Here is an 18,651-nt window from a genome sequence, read left to right as displayed (position 1 = left end):
ACACGGGGCTGATTCTGAGATGAACGGGTAGTCACAGACGAGGGGCCACCGAGGAACATTAGTTCAGACACGAGGAGGGAAGGGTGGAGCACCACCCTCTCACACCACCCCCTGGGCATGGTATGTACTCATCGGCAGCTTCTGACACAGCTATGTGGGTGTGCCCAAGCCTAGTTGTGTGCAGAGGAGAGAGCAAAACCCTCAGCATCACACCAGGGAGGAGCCGAGTATCAGAACACATGGGCAAATACACATGGATCGAGCAATGTGATCACAGAATAACATGGGGCAGATACGAAAGCATCAAGCAATGCGAATACAGAACGACATGGGGCAGATACAAAATATGAACTCAGGGGTTGCATTGGACAGTATGAAAAGGATTTCTACCAAGTGACTCATGGTGGCACCATGAGTAACATGATTGGTGTGTCCACTTCTTCTCCCAGTCTTTTCACTTTTCCTAGTTTTCTTGTCCTTTCTTACTTTAGCCAGCTTCTATCACTCATAGATGTTCATCTTGTTTATTTGATTAATTCTCAAGCATTCCCCATATTATTAAACATAATCTCTAAGCTTTTTGGGGGGGATATCAGTGTTTGTCCTCAGGGCTCATACTTGTTGGGTGCCACAACTCCAGTCCGGCTTTTTGGTGTCTATTTTGGAGATGGAACTTTATTGATTCTCTCTCCAGACTGACTTCAAACCCTGCTGCTCTGTATCTTAGCTTTCTGAATCGCTAGGATTACAGACAGGACTCACTGGCACCCGGTTCTAAGCCTCGCTTCTAACAGTCTTAAATGCTGGGTGGATACGGCACCTTTGAATTATCCTCCTTATGGATGTAGTTGGAATACATCTCAATTAAATTCTGAAATGCATTCACGAGGGGAGATGTTGGATACTTCAACAGGTTTTAGAAATCAGGGGAAAAAGTAAAAAGGGTAAAATGTAGAAGTGGGGACAATGGAAAAAGAAAATGTAAGGTAGACTCATACTGGTAAGGACGTAGGCCAGCTAGAAGCTAGCCCATCGCAGTAGACCCATTTCACAGGAGCCGCTGCTTTTCTTCCACCTCCGCAGTGTGTCAGTATGTCAATATGTCAGAGTCACTGGGGATTCCTCTGCCGAGTGGCCGGGGACTTGTGAGTAAGCTAAGTGACTCTGGCCTGTGGGAATCAGTAGTTCAGCTTGTGAACGTAGGGAATGTCTACACACGCGCGCGCACACACACACACACACACACACACACACACCTTCACTTAGAAGATCGCATTGGTACTTAGCATCAATTCATGGACCAGGAAACATCGCTTGAGGAAAAAGAAGGGAGTTCTGCGGGCAGGGAGGGGGCAGCTGGGGGCTTAGGGATCGCCGGCAGAGGTGCTGGCTCGAGAACCTTTTTTGATGGGCTTCTTGGCCCTCTCTGTCTCCCTCTCTTCTTTCCTCTGTCTCTCTCCTTCTCCTTCCCTCGCTTGGATCCCTTTATAAGCAAGATCCTTTGGCTTCGGCTTCCTATCTTGCTCTTAAGCTAAGGTCATGCTAAATTTTCTGGGCCCGCTTTGAATTCACGATTCTCCTGCCTCAACCTCCTGAGTCGCTGAAATTACAGGCAGCATACACCACCGCACCCAACAGTGATACGGCTCCTTTGCATGACTGACTTAATTGAGTACCAGCTGTCTTTTCTTGGGCTGGGAGTATGGCCTAGTGGCAAGAGTGCTCGCCTCCTATACATGAAGCCCTGGGTTCGATTCCCCAGCACCACATATATAGAAAATGGCCTGAAATGGCGCTGTGGCTCAAGTGGCAGAGTGCTAGCCTTGAGCAAAAAGAAGTCAGGGACCAGTGCTCAGGCCCCGAGTCTAAGGCCCGGGACTGGCAAAAACAAAGCAAAACAAAAAAACAGCTGTCTTTTCTTTAACAGACGCCTATGGATCTCTTGACATTGTTCATAGCCAATTGGGGTTGACATAACTAATATGTGGGTATGTTTTACACACCTTCATTTCTTGGTGAAGTGATACCTTTACATGGGAATCACAGGTCACCCACAAGGCATCTCACCAGCCACCAGAGCCAGAGCCAGAGGCGGTGCTGGGATTGCTCAGCAGACGCTGAGCAGCTGTCTTAGGGTCTCAATGGAGGCCGGGTGCTAGCGTTCAGGGATCCTGTCCATTGGAGAATCGACTGCCTTCTCAGCTGGTGCGTTCTACAACTGGGTATTGGTCAGTCTTGATTACAAACCACCAAGAGGACAGGGGCCAGCCTGCCGGATGCTAAGCATGGTGTCAGCAGGCAACAAATAACAAAGGAAGTATTCTGTCGGCAGGTTCTAGAAGGAGGAACTCTCAGAATATAGAGGCCCAGGCCTCTCGCCTGTTCTAGCTTTGATGTAATACCTAGAGATACATCCTGGATCTGTGAAAATCCAAGAGGGGCTGGCGTAGGCTCACAGTCTCTCATACTCACTGTAGCGTTCTGCCTCCATAATCAAGGGCCATATTTTCATCGATAATTGTTTATTCAAGGAAACCCCACCTTGAAATCCTTTCCTAGCCAAGGTCAAGAATGAGTATATAGAGGGGTACGACATGTTAAAGGTGTCGCCCCCTTTCCAGTACTATCCTGCCTATGCAGAGCCAGACCGTCATTTGAAGATGTATACATTAGTGACAGTTAAGATCCTCAGAGCTTTCCTCTGGGCACTGTAATTAGAACTATGTCAGAATTAATTTAGTAACGTTCGGAAAGATTAATTCTTTACCCATTAGCTTATCTACTTCCCAATAATACTCAACTTTATGTTCCTTTGTTTGAATGACTGCCACTAAAATGGTCATCTTTGTCATCTTAACCCTGTGTGTGTGTACACGCACACACGCACACGTGTGTGCTCGCATACATGCTGGTGCTAAGGCTTGAACTCATGACCTGGGCACAGTCCCTTAGCTTTTTTGTTTGAGGCTGGGACACTACCACTTACTTGAGCCATATCGCTACTCTCGGTTTGGGGGTAGGTAATTGGAGGTAAGAGCCTTACATACTTACTTGCCCAGGCTGGCTTTGAAACTCGATTCTCAGATCTGTCTTTCTCCTAAGTAGCTAGGATTATACCCATGAAGCACCAGCACCCAGCTACTCTTTTTTTTTTTTTTCAGATTGTGGACTTACACATTAAACTATATATGGCACAACATTTTAAATGTTTTAATTTTGTGCAATTAATTTTATTGTGCTTTTTCACTTAATTTTATGTGAGACATTTTTAAGTCATATATATACATATACATTATGTGTGTGTGTGTGTGTATCCATAAGAAGAAGTAACAAATGTGCAATGTTTCATTATTTTGCACTTCTCAGGGACAACTTGTCATTTAATAGCATTTTATAAACCCGGCCTTCGAAAGAACTAAGCAGAAGAAATACTGTTTTGTACTTTTCACCTCTCTGCAAGAATCTTTATTACCTCTCTATCTAAAACGCGTCTGTCACCCTGCTCTGCTTCTTTCTGCTCTTGTTGGCGAGCGCGCTGGGTTTTCCAGCCTGCGTCCTTCCGAGGTGGTTCATGGGACATGAGCTCGTTGTTCAGGTGAGGCCCATGAGAGCTACAAGGCAAACAGCCTGCTCTCTACCTGCAAAACCCCATACGCACAGTCACAGATAGGGCAGGGAATTAGGAACTGCTTTCAACACCTCCACCTCAAGATTCTTTTCACGTGGTTGAGGTGCATTTAGCCCTATCTAAATGTTGGTGTGCAGCCATGCAAGATTTATAGCCCTGTGGCCCCCAGTCTTGATACCGGTGAGCTGGATCCGTGCATCCGATACGGGTCTTAGGAGGGTTTAACGAAGAAGGAAGTGATGGACTCCCGCTAGTTATTTTCAGTCTTTATTTTTCCTACCAGATGGGAAAGAATTTAAGACAATTACGTTACTTGAAGACACTGCACTTGCTTCATGAATCATTTCAGGAAGAAATTATTTTCCTGTTGAAGCCTGTGAATGATATCCTAGGTTGCAACACCTGCAAAAATGAGTAAGGAATAATGTAACCGAAGTTCTCCATCCGTGCACGTCCTGATCATCAGTTGCTGCTTGACCAGCCACTCCAGGCCTAACACGTGTTCGTTTAACGATTGCTCGGTGCTCGATTGTGTAGCCTGAGCTTAGCTGGAGAGCTCTCACCCGAGTAATCTCATGAGGACACAACAAGATGTCCAAGGATGCTGTCAGAAAATAGCCCTGATGTGAGGAGCTGAGGTGAGACCAGGCCAGGGGCCAGTGCCTTCACCCTACTCCAGGGTTAGCCACCAGCAGCAGAAATGCTTGTTGAAATCCCTGAGAAAGGGTTCCTATTTCCCCCTTCATGCGTTGGTTTCCATCAAAGAAACAAAAGATTGAGAGAAAGATGTTTATTTCTCATGAAGGCTTTCCAGACCCATCAAAGTAATGGGAGGTATCTGTGTATAGGTATATAGCTTTGTGTATATATGTATATATGTGTGCACATACCCACATTGATGTATGTGTACATATATGGGTGCATATGTATAGATGTCTGTGAAAGTATGTATGTATGATGTGGATGTATGTGTAGAGGTAGACTTTAAGGAGTTGGATAACTAAGTTCTATGTTTAATAAGACTGAACCCTGTAGAGAAGGCTGGCAGGCCAGACACTCAGGAAGAAATTGACTCAGCAATTTTGTGGAAGAAGGTTTTTTTTTCCTCACTGAAGCTCAGTTTTTTCTTTTACTGATTGGATGGATTCCACCCCGTTATTGAGGCCTCTCCTTGACTCAGAGTCAGTTGATTATAGGTGTCCCCGCGTCTACAAATACCTTCGGGGCAACACCTGCAGTCACATTTGATGAAATAACCATGGACAGTAGCCTAGTCAAGTTGACACATGAAACAGAACCTTCTAGAAAAGGGACATGCGGATTCATACACTGGGAAGAGATGAAGAAGAGGGAGAGAGACACAAGACTCTTCATTAGCTGATCTTTTGGAGACAAAAAAGAAACCATAAATTTAAAAGGAAGAAAAACAGTTTTAAAAAAATACTCAAAACTTTTCTGTTTAATGCTCCTTGGACTAGATTTTTCTCTTAAACTACAGAAACGCTTTAAATGGTTGCAACTTTAGCAACTCATTCTATGCTACAAGATTTTAAGGTACTAACCTCTTAATGGTTTTCACAGCTTTATTAAACTAATAAAAACACTTTTGTGAAATCGAATGGGTAATGTGAAAGTTTAAGGATAGTGTCATCATGCGCTAACAATCAAGTCATGATGACTTCTGTTTTTCTTTTGTGAGATTTTTCCGCGTGACCTTGAATAATTCACTACTCTCACTGTGCCTGAGCAAAACCTGGTGGAGAATCAGTGCAGTGTAGATGCTTGAATTTTCTAAGGATTTGGGCAAATGCTCATAGCCATTACGCTACTGGGCAGAGAAAAGGAGGGAGCATGGGGCCAAGCCAGCTCCTCCAAGGGAAGACCTTCCCAGCTTCCAGGTCTGCCGGGCAACCCCTCCCTCACCAGTGAATGTTGTCATGGCGGCAGCACAGGCCAGATTCCCTAGCCGGAAAAGGTTTGTGCCACTCTGATGTCTGTGGTTTATTAGAGGAAATCCATTAAGCCCAGGGTACCAGACTGGCTTCCTGCCAACCGGGAGCTCATAGATGCTGTGCTGAAAGGTTCTGACTTTCAGAGAAATCTACATTTGATTGAGACACGTTATTCACCCCAGGAATATACCGACTGCGAGCTCTCCAAGGCCCAGTTTCTTGATGGAAGAGGTTTGACGGGGTAATCTGGGGAATGACAACAATGCCGAAATGCATGAGAAGAGTCAGTTAGCACGGGGACTCCGGGGTACCTTTTCTTACAGATCTGTGCATGCACTGCGGAGCTCCCTGTAAGGAGAAAGCATGAAATAATCAATCACTCATTCCCTGAACAAGGCTCATTGAGCTCCGAGAAGGCTCATCAGCCATCGGGCTGCTGTTAGGATGACTGGCCAGCTCCTGAAACATCTCCTCTCTTGCTTTTCTGAGTCCTACATGGAGACTCGTGGCTGCTGACTGACTCGGGGCCCATGAGCCAGACGTAACAAGGCGTCAGTTGTACACACGCCCTGCCACTCTCCTTCTTTCCCACAGTGCTAAACCCAAACTCACTAAAATCTAACAGGACACATCTGCTCCGCCATTTATCAATATTATGATTCAACAGAGGCTTATGTGACATCACCGGAGAGATTGGTTTCTAGACTTTGCTCTCTTTTTAATTCATCCTTCTTGTTGTGTATATTAGTTATACAAAGGGTTCTTCATTATGATATTTCCATATATGCATATATTGTACTTTTATCAAATTTATCCCTTCTGTTACTCTTTCTTATTTGTCATCCGCAGCCACATTTTCTAAACCCATTTTAGTGGGTTTTAACATTTTGTTTTTGTTCATGGCTAGTCTTTATTCCCGTCATTCTCTTCTTTCCCTCTTCCCTTCTTCCCTCCCCTGTATGTGTATATCCACACATATACTCATGTGTATATGTACACATACATATTCACATGTATGCATATACATATCTATACATATGTACAAATGCATATATGTGTAGGTTTTTTTAGTGCTAGACTTCACACATGAAAGGAACATTCTTTTTCATGGTTGACTAGTGCTCACCTGTAAGGTCAAGAAAGGAGGGCAGAGCATTTCTGTTGGTCAGCTTTGTATTCATTCCCCAGTTGATGGGAACTGGGCTTTTTTCTTGTTGTTTCACAAGTGTGACATCTCCTCAGTGGCTCTCAAGCTGGGGTGCCCAGCTCTGACCCTCAGAAGCTGCATGGCAAGCTCTGTGGTCATTTTTCCTTGGCACTACATAAGGCAGGGGATGCTTTGGGCAACTGGTTGGTAGCGGCCAGCGTGGCTGCGGAACACGCTGTAGTGCGGAGCAGCCTCTCGTCTCCAATTCAGACGCGTCTGACTCACGATGCCAGCAGTGCCGCTTCATACTTCTGAGCCTGCATCTGAGCTCTTCACTTTGGGGTATCATTTTCTGAGCCCCAGCTCAGAGATGGCACGCTGTCACTTCAACCCAATGCACCCACACTTATCTTCAAGTAAGATTTAGTTTTTTCCCTTTGTGTTATTGATGCAAACCTCTTTCCCTTCTCTTTAAGTATTAACACACACCATAGGCAGTAAACAGAAAATCCCCAATATTTAAAGACTTAAACATAAATAGGTCAAGGGCTATTTAGAAAACAACTCACAGATGACACATTTAGTACATAGCAGTAGAGGAAGGGCTGGTGTTTATAAATGTACCCCTAACTTTTAGCTCTGGCTTCAATTCAGAATACAAATTTGAAAAGCAGACAATAGCCCAAACCACTTGGTACTCAGAGAAATAAAAATGCCTTGAACTCTCTGGCCTAATCTTTATGGTTTACATTCTGCGCTATCAAAATGAGGACAACATTTTAATGAATCATAAATATTTCCAAATGCAAATAAGAGTAATAATTGCTTTCTCTCACTCAGAGAAATAGTTTATAGGTTTCCACACTCTTCAGAGATTTTTTTTTTAAGTTCTAGAATGAAGCCTGTGGCTCACACCTGTAATCGTAACTACTCAGGAAGCAGAGCTCTGAGGACTGTGATTCGGAGCCAGCCTGGGCAGGAAAGTCCAATTACACATAATAAAGCCAGATGTGGAGCTGTGGCTCAAGCGGTAGAGCAATAGCCTTGAGCACCAAAGCTCAAGGACAGGACCCAGGCCCTGACTTTAAGCCCCAGGATTGGCACCACACACAAAAAAAAGGTTCTTTGTTATTTTTATGTCCACTGCCATAGAGTTCTGAATGGAAAGTGCGCCTTTCCTGTACCCCCGTAGAGAAGACCTTCTCCGAGATCTTGCAACCAAGTACCATCTGTGTATCAGGTTCTTCATCAAATGGGTGTCAACACACTCCTGAAGAACATTGAACATTTCTACTGTGGGGGTACAGGGTCGGTTCTGGCCTCACTGTGCTTCAGTCAGTCCGGGGTGGGGGGGGAGGGGCTACAGGGATGGTGTTCTGGACTCGCTTGTGGTTCAGTCAGTCCATTGTTGTGGGGTACAGGGATGGGTTCTGCGCTCACTTATGGTTCAGTCAGCCCATTGCATATGGAGTACAGGGATGGGGTTCTGGCCTTGCTTGTAGTTCAATCAGTCATTGTGTGTGTGTTGGATACAGAGATGGGTTCTAAGCTCACTTGTGGTTCAGTCCCTCTTTTGTGTGTGGGGTACAGGGACAGGTTCTGGGCTCACTTGTGGTTCAGTCAGTCCATTGTGTGTGGGTGAACCCTGTCATCATAGTCAAGGTTCTCCGCCCTTACTGAGAACCACAGCTGCTGCAGTGGGCTCTGCCTCCTGGATGGAGCCGAGGATGGGATTCAGCAGGGCCTGGAGGCTGCTCTTCGTGAGCTCTGAGGCTTCTTTCTACCTGTGAAGCTCAGGCTCTTCCTCTGTCTGCCATAGATCACAGCACCTGATTACCGAGCGTTGGGAAGACGCATGGATACACTGCTAATGTTAAACAGCAGCTTCTAAGGCCAAGCACATGAAAGTTGGATGATCTGGGCCGTTAAAGCCAGTTGGCTTGGAGTTTGCCTGAGTTGGTGACCAGGCCCCATCATTTCCTAAATATCTGCTCTGGTTCTCACAGTAGACGCCAGTAAAAAGTTCTAAGTAGTTTGAGGATAAGGTAATAGAATATACCAGGTAAAAAGATGGAAGTAAATTAATATACCACGGGTAGAGAAAGATGCTTTATATCAGATCATGTGTAAATAAAATATCCTCTTTAAAACCAGCCAGTGGGTTCTGATTGCATTAGTACATCCTTTTCGAAAGACTTTAAACACAACTATAGATTAGTAAAATGTGACAGATTCAGGAAAGGGATTTTACCTGGAAGATTTTATTCATCACAGTAAGAAATTGCATACTTTGTCATTGAAGTAGGTGTCTAAACGGTCTACCTTATTTGCATGCCAAGTCGTGAATTAAATGAAACACAAGTGGTTTACACAAAATCCAGAAAAATGTAGAAGATAAGTTAGGAAAGACTTTGGGGAAATAGCCCTCGTGTGGACCCATGTTCAATTTTGAGACGGGATTGTGAAAGACAAGGAAAGGGTGATGTCAAAGAATTGGTTAACAATATTGACCCTCCTCCAGCTGGACCTTTATTTTGTGCTCTCGCCCCTGATCCTGGGGTCCACCAAGTGGAGATGTTTGTTTGTAAGCAGTATTGTTGCCTTATAAAAGTCAGAAACATAAAATGTCACTGTATGAGTGACTAGTACACTCTTAATTACGCAAGTCTTGATGTGAAGGAAAAAGGCAACGGGAAAAAAAAATACTCAATTGACCTAGTGTTAGTCCTAAATCAAGTGAATTTTACTTAATTTTAATGAAATTTCTGAGGGGTCCACATGGATTCTTGTGTTCTACTTGTAGCAGTTTGTAATTGTAGTTACCAAAATGTTTGATAAGGCAGCAAGCTTCCTGGTTAGAACTGCGGGCTATAAACGAGTCCGTGGGCATGTTTAATCCTAATGCCATCTCCTGCTTACCTCTGGATCTGAGAAAAGTTCCTCAGGGACTCTGTACCCCATCAGCTACGTCTCCAAATAAGGGCTATCCCAGCGGGAATGGGACGCATGTTAAGTGGGAAGGGCTTCATTGCAGTTCCTAGCAGCACAAGATGTGCCCACTAAGCCTGAGCTCGTACTGTGGTCCTTACCTGTATGAACGGAAGTTCCATCCGTGGTTAGGAAAGCTGTGTTTTATATCACAGGAAATCTATTCTACAGGTAGTGGACAAAGTATTATCTCCTTCCCATTTCTTAACCACTCCAGTGCAGTCAAATCCAAAAGGGATTTTTCTTTTGTTGCATTGACTCCAGAGAAGAGTTTCTTACGTGACTAGCATGCGCTTTCTGCCTCCAGCTTTCATGTTTGTCACGTGATTCCTCTTTCTGCCACCTAAGTTCATAGCAGACCACCAAAGCCTCTAGAAATAGAGCAGAAAAGGGGTAGAAGGGATGTCCTGTAAGGTCAAATACAAGATCAAAGATGCTAAGAGCAATTTCATACTGTGAAAAGTGTGGTGAATCAAGTAAGTGTTTTCAGTCACACTGCTTGAGTAGAGTGGTCACAGTTTTTTGTCACAAGTATTGAAAGATGCACGGTCCCCGATTGTACTGTACTCCTGCTAGGATGTGTGTGTGCATTTGCATCTGTTGGTGTTGTAAGAGAGGGAACATGAGCAACTTAAACCAACCTTCCCCAGATTGTATTGTCTTTAAAACTATAAGCACTAAGGAAATACTATGCTATAAGTCTTTCACAGTGATACATTTCTAAATGTTTACAGAAGAAAATTATTTTAAACAAAATAAGTGAGAGTCTCAAGTGACAAATGCTTACGTTCATCTGACTTGACTACTGAACTCCTTCACTGAAATCCTAAATTTAAACTTTATAGGGCAAACTTCCATTCATCTACCAATGGCCTGTTGAAGTTTCAGTTGGGGATGTGTGTCTCTCATAAGGTGACATTCACAGGCACCAGAGACGAGTACCTGCCTAACCTAAAGGATTACAGTTCAACTTCTCGGGTATCCTCCCCAGAGACTTGACACAAATACTATGGCAGCTATGGATTGTTCTAGATCGTCCTGTCTTGGTTTCCCAGTGGACTTAGGTATAATCCCCTCTCTCATCTACTAATTTCTAGAATATTGGTAGGGCATTTGTAAGCTCTCTTAACTTAAGCTTACTGTGAGGGTTGGCAAATTCCATTCAGTTTCTCAAAATGTAAGGAAGAGAGCCTTTGCTTTCTAAAAACTACTTCATAATTGAGCGTGCTTTCTAGATGGTCCTAATTTGAGGACTACTGTTAATAAGAAAGGAAAGATTTTTTTTAAAGTGTGGTTCATGGCTTTGGGCAGCTTTGGGTGGGGTTAAATATTATCTAGGAATAGGGCTAAAGGCATCAGTGCTTTTCTTTCTTTTTTAATCATTGGATAGGCTTCCTTGTTTAGTAAAAACTGCAATATCACCTTTTCATTTTAAAGAAATTGCTGTCATTACCTTTCTGACACTCACCATCTCTCAATCCCTCTCAAACGCATCAATAAGATGAGCTGGTAAGGACAAAGGGTGAACCAATGCAGCAGTGATACTCACAAGACACTATGTGGGAAATGAACGTTACAACCTGGGGGGCGGGGAGAGGGGGACCAGGGAGGGGGGAGGCTAAGTGAGAGAGAATGAGGGAGGGGATAACACTGGGTGAAAAGAAATGCACTCATTACCTTACTTATGTAACTGTCACCCTTCTGTTACATCACCTGTACAATAAAATTTAAAATGTAGTCTGCCTTAGTTTGGATCTAAAAATCAAAGTCCGTAGAGTCTTTAAAACTTTTATAGATCTGGTGTTTATAGAGATCAGAATCTCTATAAATGTGTCCGGAGAGGCCCCCAACGCAAACTGTTGAGTGCAGTCAAGCAGTGCTGTACTCCCATCCATATGAAGCTCTGCTGGAAAGCAAATTCTAAACTTGAGAGCCCCTGGTGTCTCTGGGCTCTTTTCCCTAGGAAAACCTGATCATGACTGTTATGACAGTCCCACCCTCTCTTTGCCTTCAGTGCTTGCATCACATAGCAGAGAACTGCAGCCTGCTTGCTACTGAGCGCTGTGCGAAGCATTGTGATTTTTCAGGACGCAGACAGTCCATATATGAGTGAAGGTTTAGTCACAATATTGTTGGTCTATGTGACAAATTTTAATGGAGAAAAGGTTACATTTGCATGTTCCCCATATCCATTAACATTTCTAAAGTGAAGCCCAATAAGGAACTAGAGTTATGAGTTCAACTTCTTGGGAAATTGAACATGCTTCTTATTTCTCATTGTTGTCTTCTTCTCCATCGAGTTACTGTCTGACATTTCTAGCAGGCCTGTATTGTGTGCCAGCCATGTCTGTTACTGGTAGCCATCCTACCGGTGCTCAGAGTAGGAATTGTTACCTCAGTGAGCATCCACTCTGCAAACGCCTGCCTCTTGTGCCAGCCAATGGGAGTTCAGTCACAAACAAGGTGGGAGTGGCCAGGTGCAGCAAGGCACTAGAGGACAAATCTTGGTTTCTGTCCTGAGACAGTGGTATCCACTGAGGCTTTAAAGCAGAGGAGGAGTATGGTTCCTCTTGGAACCCTGTGGGAGATACAGACTGGGGTCAGTCATTGGAGTGAAGAGGTTCTAGGTCTATGAGGACATGGGAGGGGGGGCAGGCCTTTGCAGAGGAAGAGGGGAACTGGAAACAGCCTCTCTCTTGCCTGATCATCACGATACTTGGCTGTCATCTGGAGTCATGATTCTTTGGAATGTCCATCTGTCCTATATGAGTTCAGTGTACATGTGCACACATATGTTCAAAGGGCCCTTAAGGCTTCTATCCATGAGCTCTTGTCCAAAAGATGCTCTTGGTCTATGCCTTAGGCCATTACCTGGTTGGTCAATAACCATCTGGTCAATAAAATAGTCAGAAGTGAGTTCGGTCCTAATTGCATTCCAAGCGCATAAGCTGATCTACAGTCATCCTAGCCACTCAGGGTCATTGCATGGGGTCTCCACGTTTAATTTACAGACATCTGTAGATTGTGATTTACTTTGTAGAAAGAAGAGAATTCTAGAGGTTGCTACTATGAGAACAACTGCACTATCTTGGTGTTGCACAGATTTGAAATCGTGTAACCAAAGGAAATGAAATTAAGAAGAAGATCTGCATGCCATTTTTTACTCCTTGTTTTCTAATGAGCTTTCATAGGCAAAAAGGACTCGGTATTAGCAGTCACTTAAGTACACTTCTGAGCAAGTGTGTAACTGTGCTATTTGTCTTTTGGGAGACTATGTATGTGACAGTCTAAGATGGCATGTAAATTTATTAAATACCTTCTGCACAAGAAGTCAAATGTTGTATCTTTCCAATAAAAAGGAAGCCACTTCAAGAGCCATCCTATTTTATATAGTCTTCCACTGCTGTTGCAAAGCACCAAGAGGCTTCAGGATTTGCTTGACAACCACACCAGATGTAATAAAGGGAAGATAAAGAGAACAGGTTGGAATCTATGAGGAAACTTTTAACCTTTGACTGGGCCTTGTCTACCCCATTCTTCATGGCTCCTCTGCCCACACAACAGCATTGACCTGTAGCAGTAGGATCTATGCTGTGGAGTAATTCCACAAGGTGTAGGAGTGGTTTCTGAGAAGCCATCTCGTTTCTCCCGGAGCCTATCTTTCAGATAAATAGCACCCTTTGTGGCTTGTGGGGTCAGGTTTTTATCTGTGGCCTCAGAGGCTGCTTTTTTTTTATTTCTCTGTTAAAACTTGGCTCCTTGTTACAAGAATAGAACCGAGAGTTGCTCCTGTTGAGCTGGGAAAGTGCCTTGAAGAGTTTTCATATGCTCAATGCTATGACCAAACTATCGTTTTAAATATTTATGTCATCGTTATGAATATTAAATAAACAGCTAGGTTCTTTAGAGTAGCTCTGATGGAAAAGTGATACAGAAGAATATACCCTATATAAAATTTGTTAACAATATGTGAATAAGCCTGCCGTTTAAATAAGCATTTTCCTTTTAGGAAGGCATCTTACTGCTTTGCTTTTATCCCCAGAGAACCATTGAGGAAATCTATTTTTCCTTTAGTTTTTTTTCAGTTGCCTTTTTAAAAAATGTGTTCTTTATTATTTACTTATTTATTGCAGTGTTGGGTTTGGTCTCTTTTGGTTTTTAAAAAAGTGTTATCTTACCTTTACAAGACAAGTTTTTAAGGCATTATCTTGAAGTGCTTGTACAAAGAAGTCACCATTTAACAAAGAAGTTTATGAATACAATGCATCTTGATCAGTGGCAGCAGCACTCATGAAAATAACAGTAATAATAAAACATAATAATAACATCAACATCACACGCTGTTGCAACACTTTGGATTGTTCTAACCTAATTACATTTTTCCTATTTGATAGTTAAGCTAAATGGTATGTATTAGTCTGTCAGTTGAATGATGAACTAGAAAAGCATAGCTTCTTAATTGTCCATTTAAGCCTAAATGAAAAGTATATGTGTGTGTGTGTATATATATATATATATAATTAAAAACTCACAATCTTCATAAACCTGGAGCTTGGATGCATTTATATATAATCTGTGTAATCTGAAAATGGGTATGCATGTATACCTTTTGAAAACTATTTGGGAAAAATCTTTTCAACATTAAAAGGGCCTACCCTTGAGAGAATAGAATGCTTTCCTGTACAGCACTGTGTGGATTTGATGAACGGCTTGCTCAGATGCTGGCAGTCCCATATGCTCTATTCCTCATGTTCTCCTCTCTTCCTTCTCTTCAGAGAATTTGGGTGGAGAGACCCGGAACTGCCTGAAGTGATCCAGATGTTGCAACATCAGTTTCCCTCCGTCCAGTCTAACGCTGCAGCCTATCTACAGCACCTCTGTTTTGGAGACAACAAAATTAAAGCTGAGGTACTTGTTACTCAGATTATCAAGTGAATTGTGCTGCTTTAGAATCACTTGGAGGAGTGTGGCTTGTTGCTATTTTTAGAGGAGGGTTGGCCAGCAAAAGATTTAGGGAAACAAAGTATACTGTTAACGCTTAGTTCTGCACTCAACACTGAAGCATCCTACTTTCAAACACCATGTCTGCACAGGCACCCTTCCTTCCTTTCTATTTGAGCGCTGAGAACCAGAGGTGAATTCCAGTATCAGCAGAAGCTGCACAGGCAACCCTGTGCCCTGCCGTCATTTGTCTTTCTCTTCCCAGTTCCATCTCTCCTTCTTCTCAGTTCCATCCCTGCTCCTAAGTATTAAAAATAATGCAAAGCATCAGCTGTTATCTTCTGCAATTACAGCAGTGTTCATAATGGCCTGTCTTTTCTTGGAGAACTCATTACTAAGATGGGAATATTAGGCAGTTACTAGCTTTGCCTTGCGATGAAGCTTTGTGAGACGCTGTGGAGCTGCTGTCGATCTATGTGATCCATTGATGTGACCCTTGCTTATGTCTGTCACATAAAGGAATTTTAACATGTTCTGTTATCGAGGTACCCTAAAGTACCTAACACGTTGTGATGTCTGATATCGCCGGCAAATCACTGTGGTCAGCGAAGCTAGCTCAGGATTTGTTCACATAAGGGGTGAGCATTTGCATGCAAGCAGCAGTTATCATGTTTTAAAAAAAAGATTTTATAAACTATGATGAGTCTTCTCCATAGCATATGGCTATTTTGAAGATGAGTCTAAATTAAGAGTAAAAAGAAGAGATTGAAACATATAATTGCAATTTATTATAGATTCTGCTTGCTTGCAGAGAGCTGAGTTTAGCCTAGCAACTTTCCATCTTTTCTTTAAAAAAAAAAAAAAGAGTTCATACACTGAAAAAAAGTTCATACAGTGGAACTACAAAGACTTTGATTTACACGTATTATCAGAAAAGTCATATTTATTTGTGGGAAAAATAGAGACCCATGGTTCTCCGCCAGGTGTGCTTTGGGTTCCTAAGTCACATTTGGGGCCTGAGAATGTTTTGGTTTGTCACAATCAGAGGGACTCATGGTGAGGGCGCCTCAGCCAAGTAGAGGTCAGGCATGATGCGAGCCATCCCACGCGGCACAGGGAAGCCCCCAAACCTGGGGTTATCCATCTTCCAAAGCCGATAGTGTTGGAGTTAGATATAGAAAAACATCATCCAGTGAAGGAAAGTTTCACAGGTTAAGATAGATGATAGATAGACACTGATTGTTAAAATGACCTAAGAAGTCATGAAACAAAGTCAGTGGCTTCTTTCCTACATGGAAAGCCATCATACAATTTCTTCGTTTTTAATAGAAATCCCAGTAAAGGACTGATTCCTGATGAGGGGTCTTATGACAAATCTGAGAGTGTCTCTAAGGATCCAGGCAGCATGTCATTCCGGTTTTTTTGGTATAAGTTGACTTAGGAACGTGTGGTCCCCTCGACCCCCCCAAGTGGAATATGATCTCACCCCAAATGTGGCGTGGTATTGGAATGGCTCAGAGGAGGGAAAGAACGGGCAAAGGGAGGTGACAGCCTTCCCATGCTCAGAAATCAGACATCAGAAAGATGGAACCCGGCTTTAATTGGGAGAGTCACCCCGTGAGGCCACACAGGCAGCAGAGCCAGTGGAAGTCTGACAGCGCCTGTCTAACTATAGCTGTACCTACACTCCGTGGGCTGACCTTGAGGCTGTTCACTCACCAGGCTGCCTAAGAGCTGGCGGCACACCTGCTGGTGGCTAGGAAACCATTACTCTCTTCTCAGATGGACAGACACTGCACCGGAAGTGGAGGGTGGCGACCAGCACGTGCCTTACACAGACACGCAGCTTCGGGGGCTGCCTCCCGGCACCCCAGCCTGTTATCTAGACCTAGGCCATTGTTTGCCAGAGCCTGTGTTCTTATCTTTCAAACAGAATACCTTAGGTGTAGAGTCCCTACAGATGATGTACGTGGCTAGCGGCAGAATATCCACTCACCGACATTGTTTCTGGACCGAAACTTAGTGAAGATGTTTAAGTTACTGTTTTGTTTTATGACTAGACAGACGCATCACTGTGTGTGTACATGTGTATTTGTGTGCATCTATGTCCGTGTGAGGGGGGGAGCTCATTCTATTTTATTTTGCTTTGGTGCGGGTGCCCTCAAGGTTGTCTGTATTACCTTGTTCTGCTTGAAGTGTCCTCAGACACAGCTGGCCCTTGAGCGATGGATGGTTTCTATTATCTGTAGCACTCCTCCGTTGCCCTCCTGCATGGCTGGTTCCCCAAAACGGTGATCCCCTGGTGCCTGAAGGCAAGAGTGGTATGGGACTAAAGGTGGGCCTGACACAGAGCTAAGAACGAGGAAAGGGGTGAAGTCAAGCTATCCAGATGGACATGGGAAGGGCAATGGCTAAAACAAAGCCCAGAATGAAGAGGGCAGAGCTGGCGTTGCTCTGTCCCCTGAAGTCACCTAGGCTTGTAAGCGCATGTGCACGGATGTGTGGACTCGGATATGGATTCTTCACAGATCTGCTTGGCTCTCTCCTCATAACTCAGAGCCCTAACTGTTAGAAATTGGTCCTCCTTTTGTGATGGATGGCTGCCTGTCATGTTTTCATACACAGGTATTGATTTTTGTAATTACCTGTTGTTCAAATACTAATCTTGCAGGTGCTAGCTTTTCCAAATTTACTCAGACCCTAGTCTTTCTATTGCATTTTATTGAATTGATTTAGCCCTTCTGACTACATTTCATTATTAGTATTGACTTTGCTCACACAATGGACAGGCCATTGAGCAAATGGCAGAATAAAATCTTGTATATGTAGAAGGCCATAAATCATACCCCTCTCAATCCTTATCCCAGTGCAGGGTGTGGTTTTCATATAATGAAGCCAAGAAATTGCATTTTGTAAACCAATGCTGGATCATATAGGTGCAAAGAATTCATTTCCATACATGAACAGGGAAAAGCCCTCTCCTTAACATTTCCCACCAATCTAATGAACTTGAGCTGGAGAATTTGCACCTCTTAGCAGTAAGGTGAACTTGGGTGACTCAGCAGGAGGTCCAGCTGGACCATCTCTAGTGACAAAGGTGCATTGATCATTATGCTGAGTGTCAGGCCCAGGACAGGACTTTTCCTTACCGTGCCTACAAATTAGGAGAGATTAGAGAGGAACACACAAATGTTCAAAGCCAGGCTGAGATGTGAGCAAAAGAAAACAGCTGAAGAGAAACTAAAGAGAGGAAAAGATATATATCGAGAGAGAGAGAGAGCGCCTAAGTTATGGCCACAAACAAACCAAGTTTATGGGGCTTATTTGCATGAGCTAATGAGTATCTAGAGATGTGTAAGTGGGTCATGGTTTAATGGGCAGAAGCATAAACAACAAAGACAGATGTTGGTAATTTTGAATGATGCCTGCCATCTATGCTGTCTCCTAACTTGTTGAAATGTCTTTGTAAATTGAGTTGTTGTCAGAGGAATGGCTAGACATGAAACTTTCTTAGAAATATGGACTGCAGACATGTTTTAAGCCTCTATATTGATATCTCTTAAGTGTTTTTCATAAATCCTCCATTCTTTCTGGGAAGTCCTTCTCAGTTAAGAATGTTAAGAACATCTCATTGATTTAGGGATAGAAGTAAGTGCCCCTGTTGGGATGTAAGGATTTGAGGTTATTAATACTGTCCCTGACTGCATTTCTCCCCAGGTCTCCTTAGCACCCACACTGGAGAAGGCAATGGAACCACATCTACATTCACACCTGAACATGCAAACACAATAGCAACATATAGAGGCATTTGTACCTCGTGTTGGCTTGCAAGGACATGTCTCCTAGAGATTCAAATGAAATTCTGTTTTCAAGTGATAACATGTGAATGCTTTTAAATTCTAAAACAAAATTGTTCTATTAGTCGTTAGTAGATCAGTTCAATATACAATGAGCTTTGTGTGTGTGCATACCAGTGCCAGGGCTTGAACCTTAGG

General features: G+C 43.3%; 1 protein-coding gene across 2 annotated transcripts in view; it reads left to right on the top strand.

The window, feature by feature from the left end:
- Nucleotides 1-18,651, top strand: part of Ctnnd2 (catenin delta 2) — a 716,561-nt gene that overhangs the window by 492,872 nt on the left and 205,038 nt on the right. For both annotated transcript variants that reach the window (XM_048368208.1, XM_048368209.1), the window contains exon 10: nt 14,491-14,623. In XM_048368208.1, coding sequence (XP_048224165.1) covers nt 14,491-14,623 — 133 coding nt within the window. The remainder of the gene's footprint in view (nt 1-14,490; nt 14,624-18,651) is intronic.

The sequence above is a fragment of the Perognathus longimembris genome, chromosome 19 (assembly GCF_023159225.1).
Source record: "Perognathus longimembris pacificus isolate PPM17 chromosome 19, ASM2315922v1, whole genome shotgun sequence".
Classification (NCBI taxonomy): Eukaryota; Metazoa; Chordata; class Mammalia; order Rodentia; family Heteromyidae; genus Perognathus; species Perognathus longimembris.
This window is presented reverse-complemented; position numbering and strand designations above follow the sequence as displayed.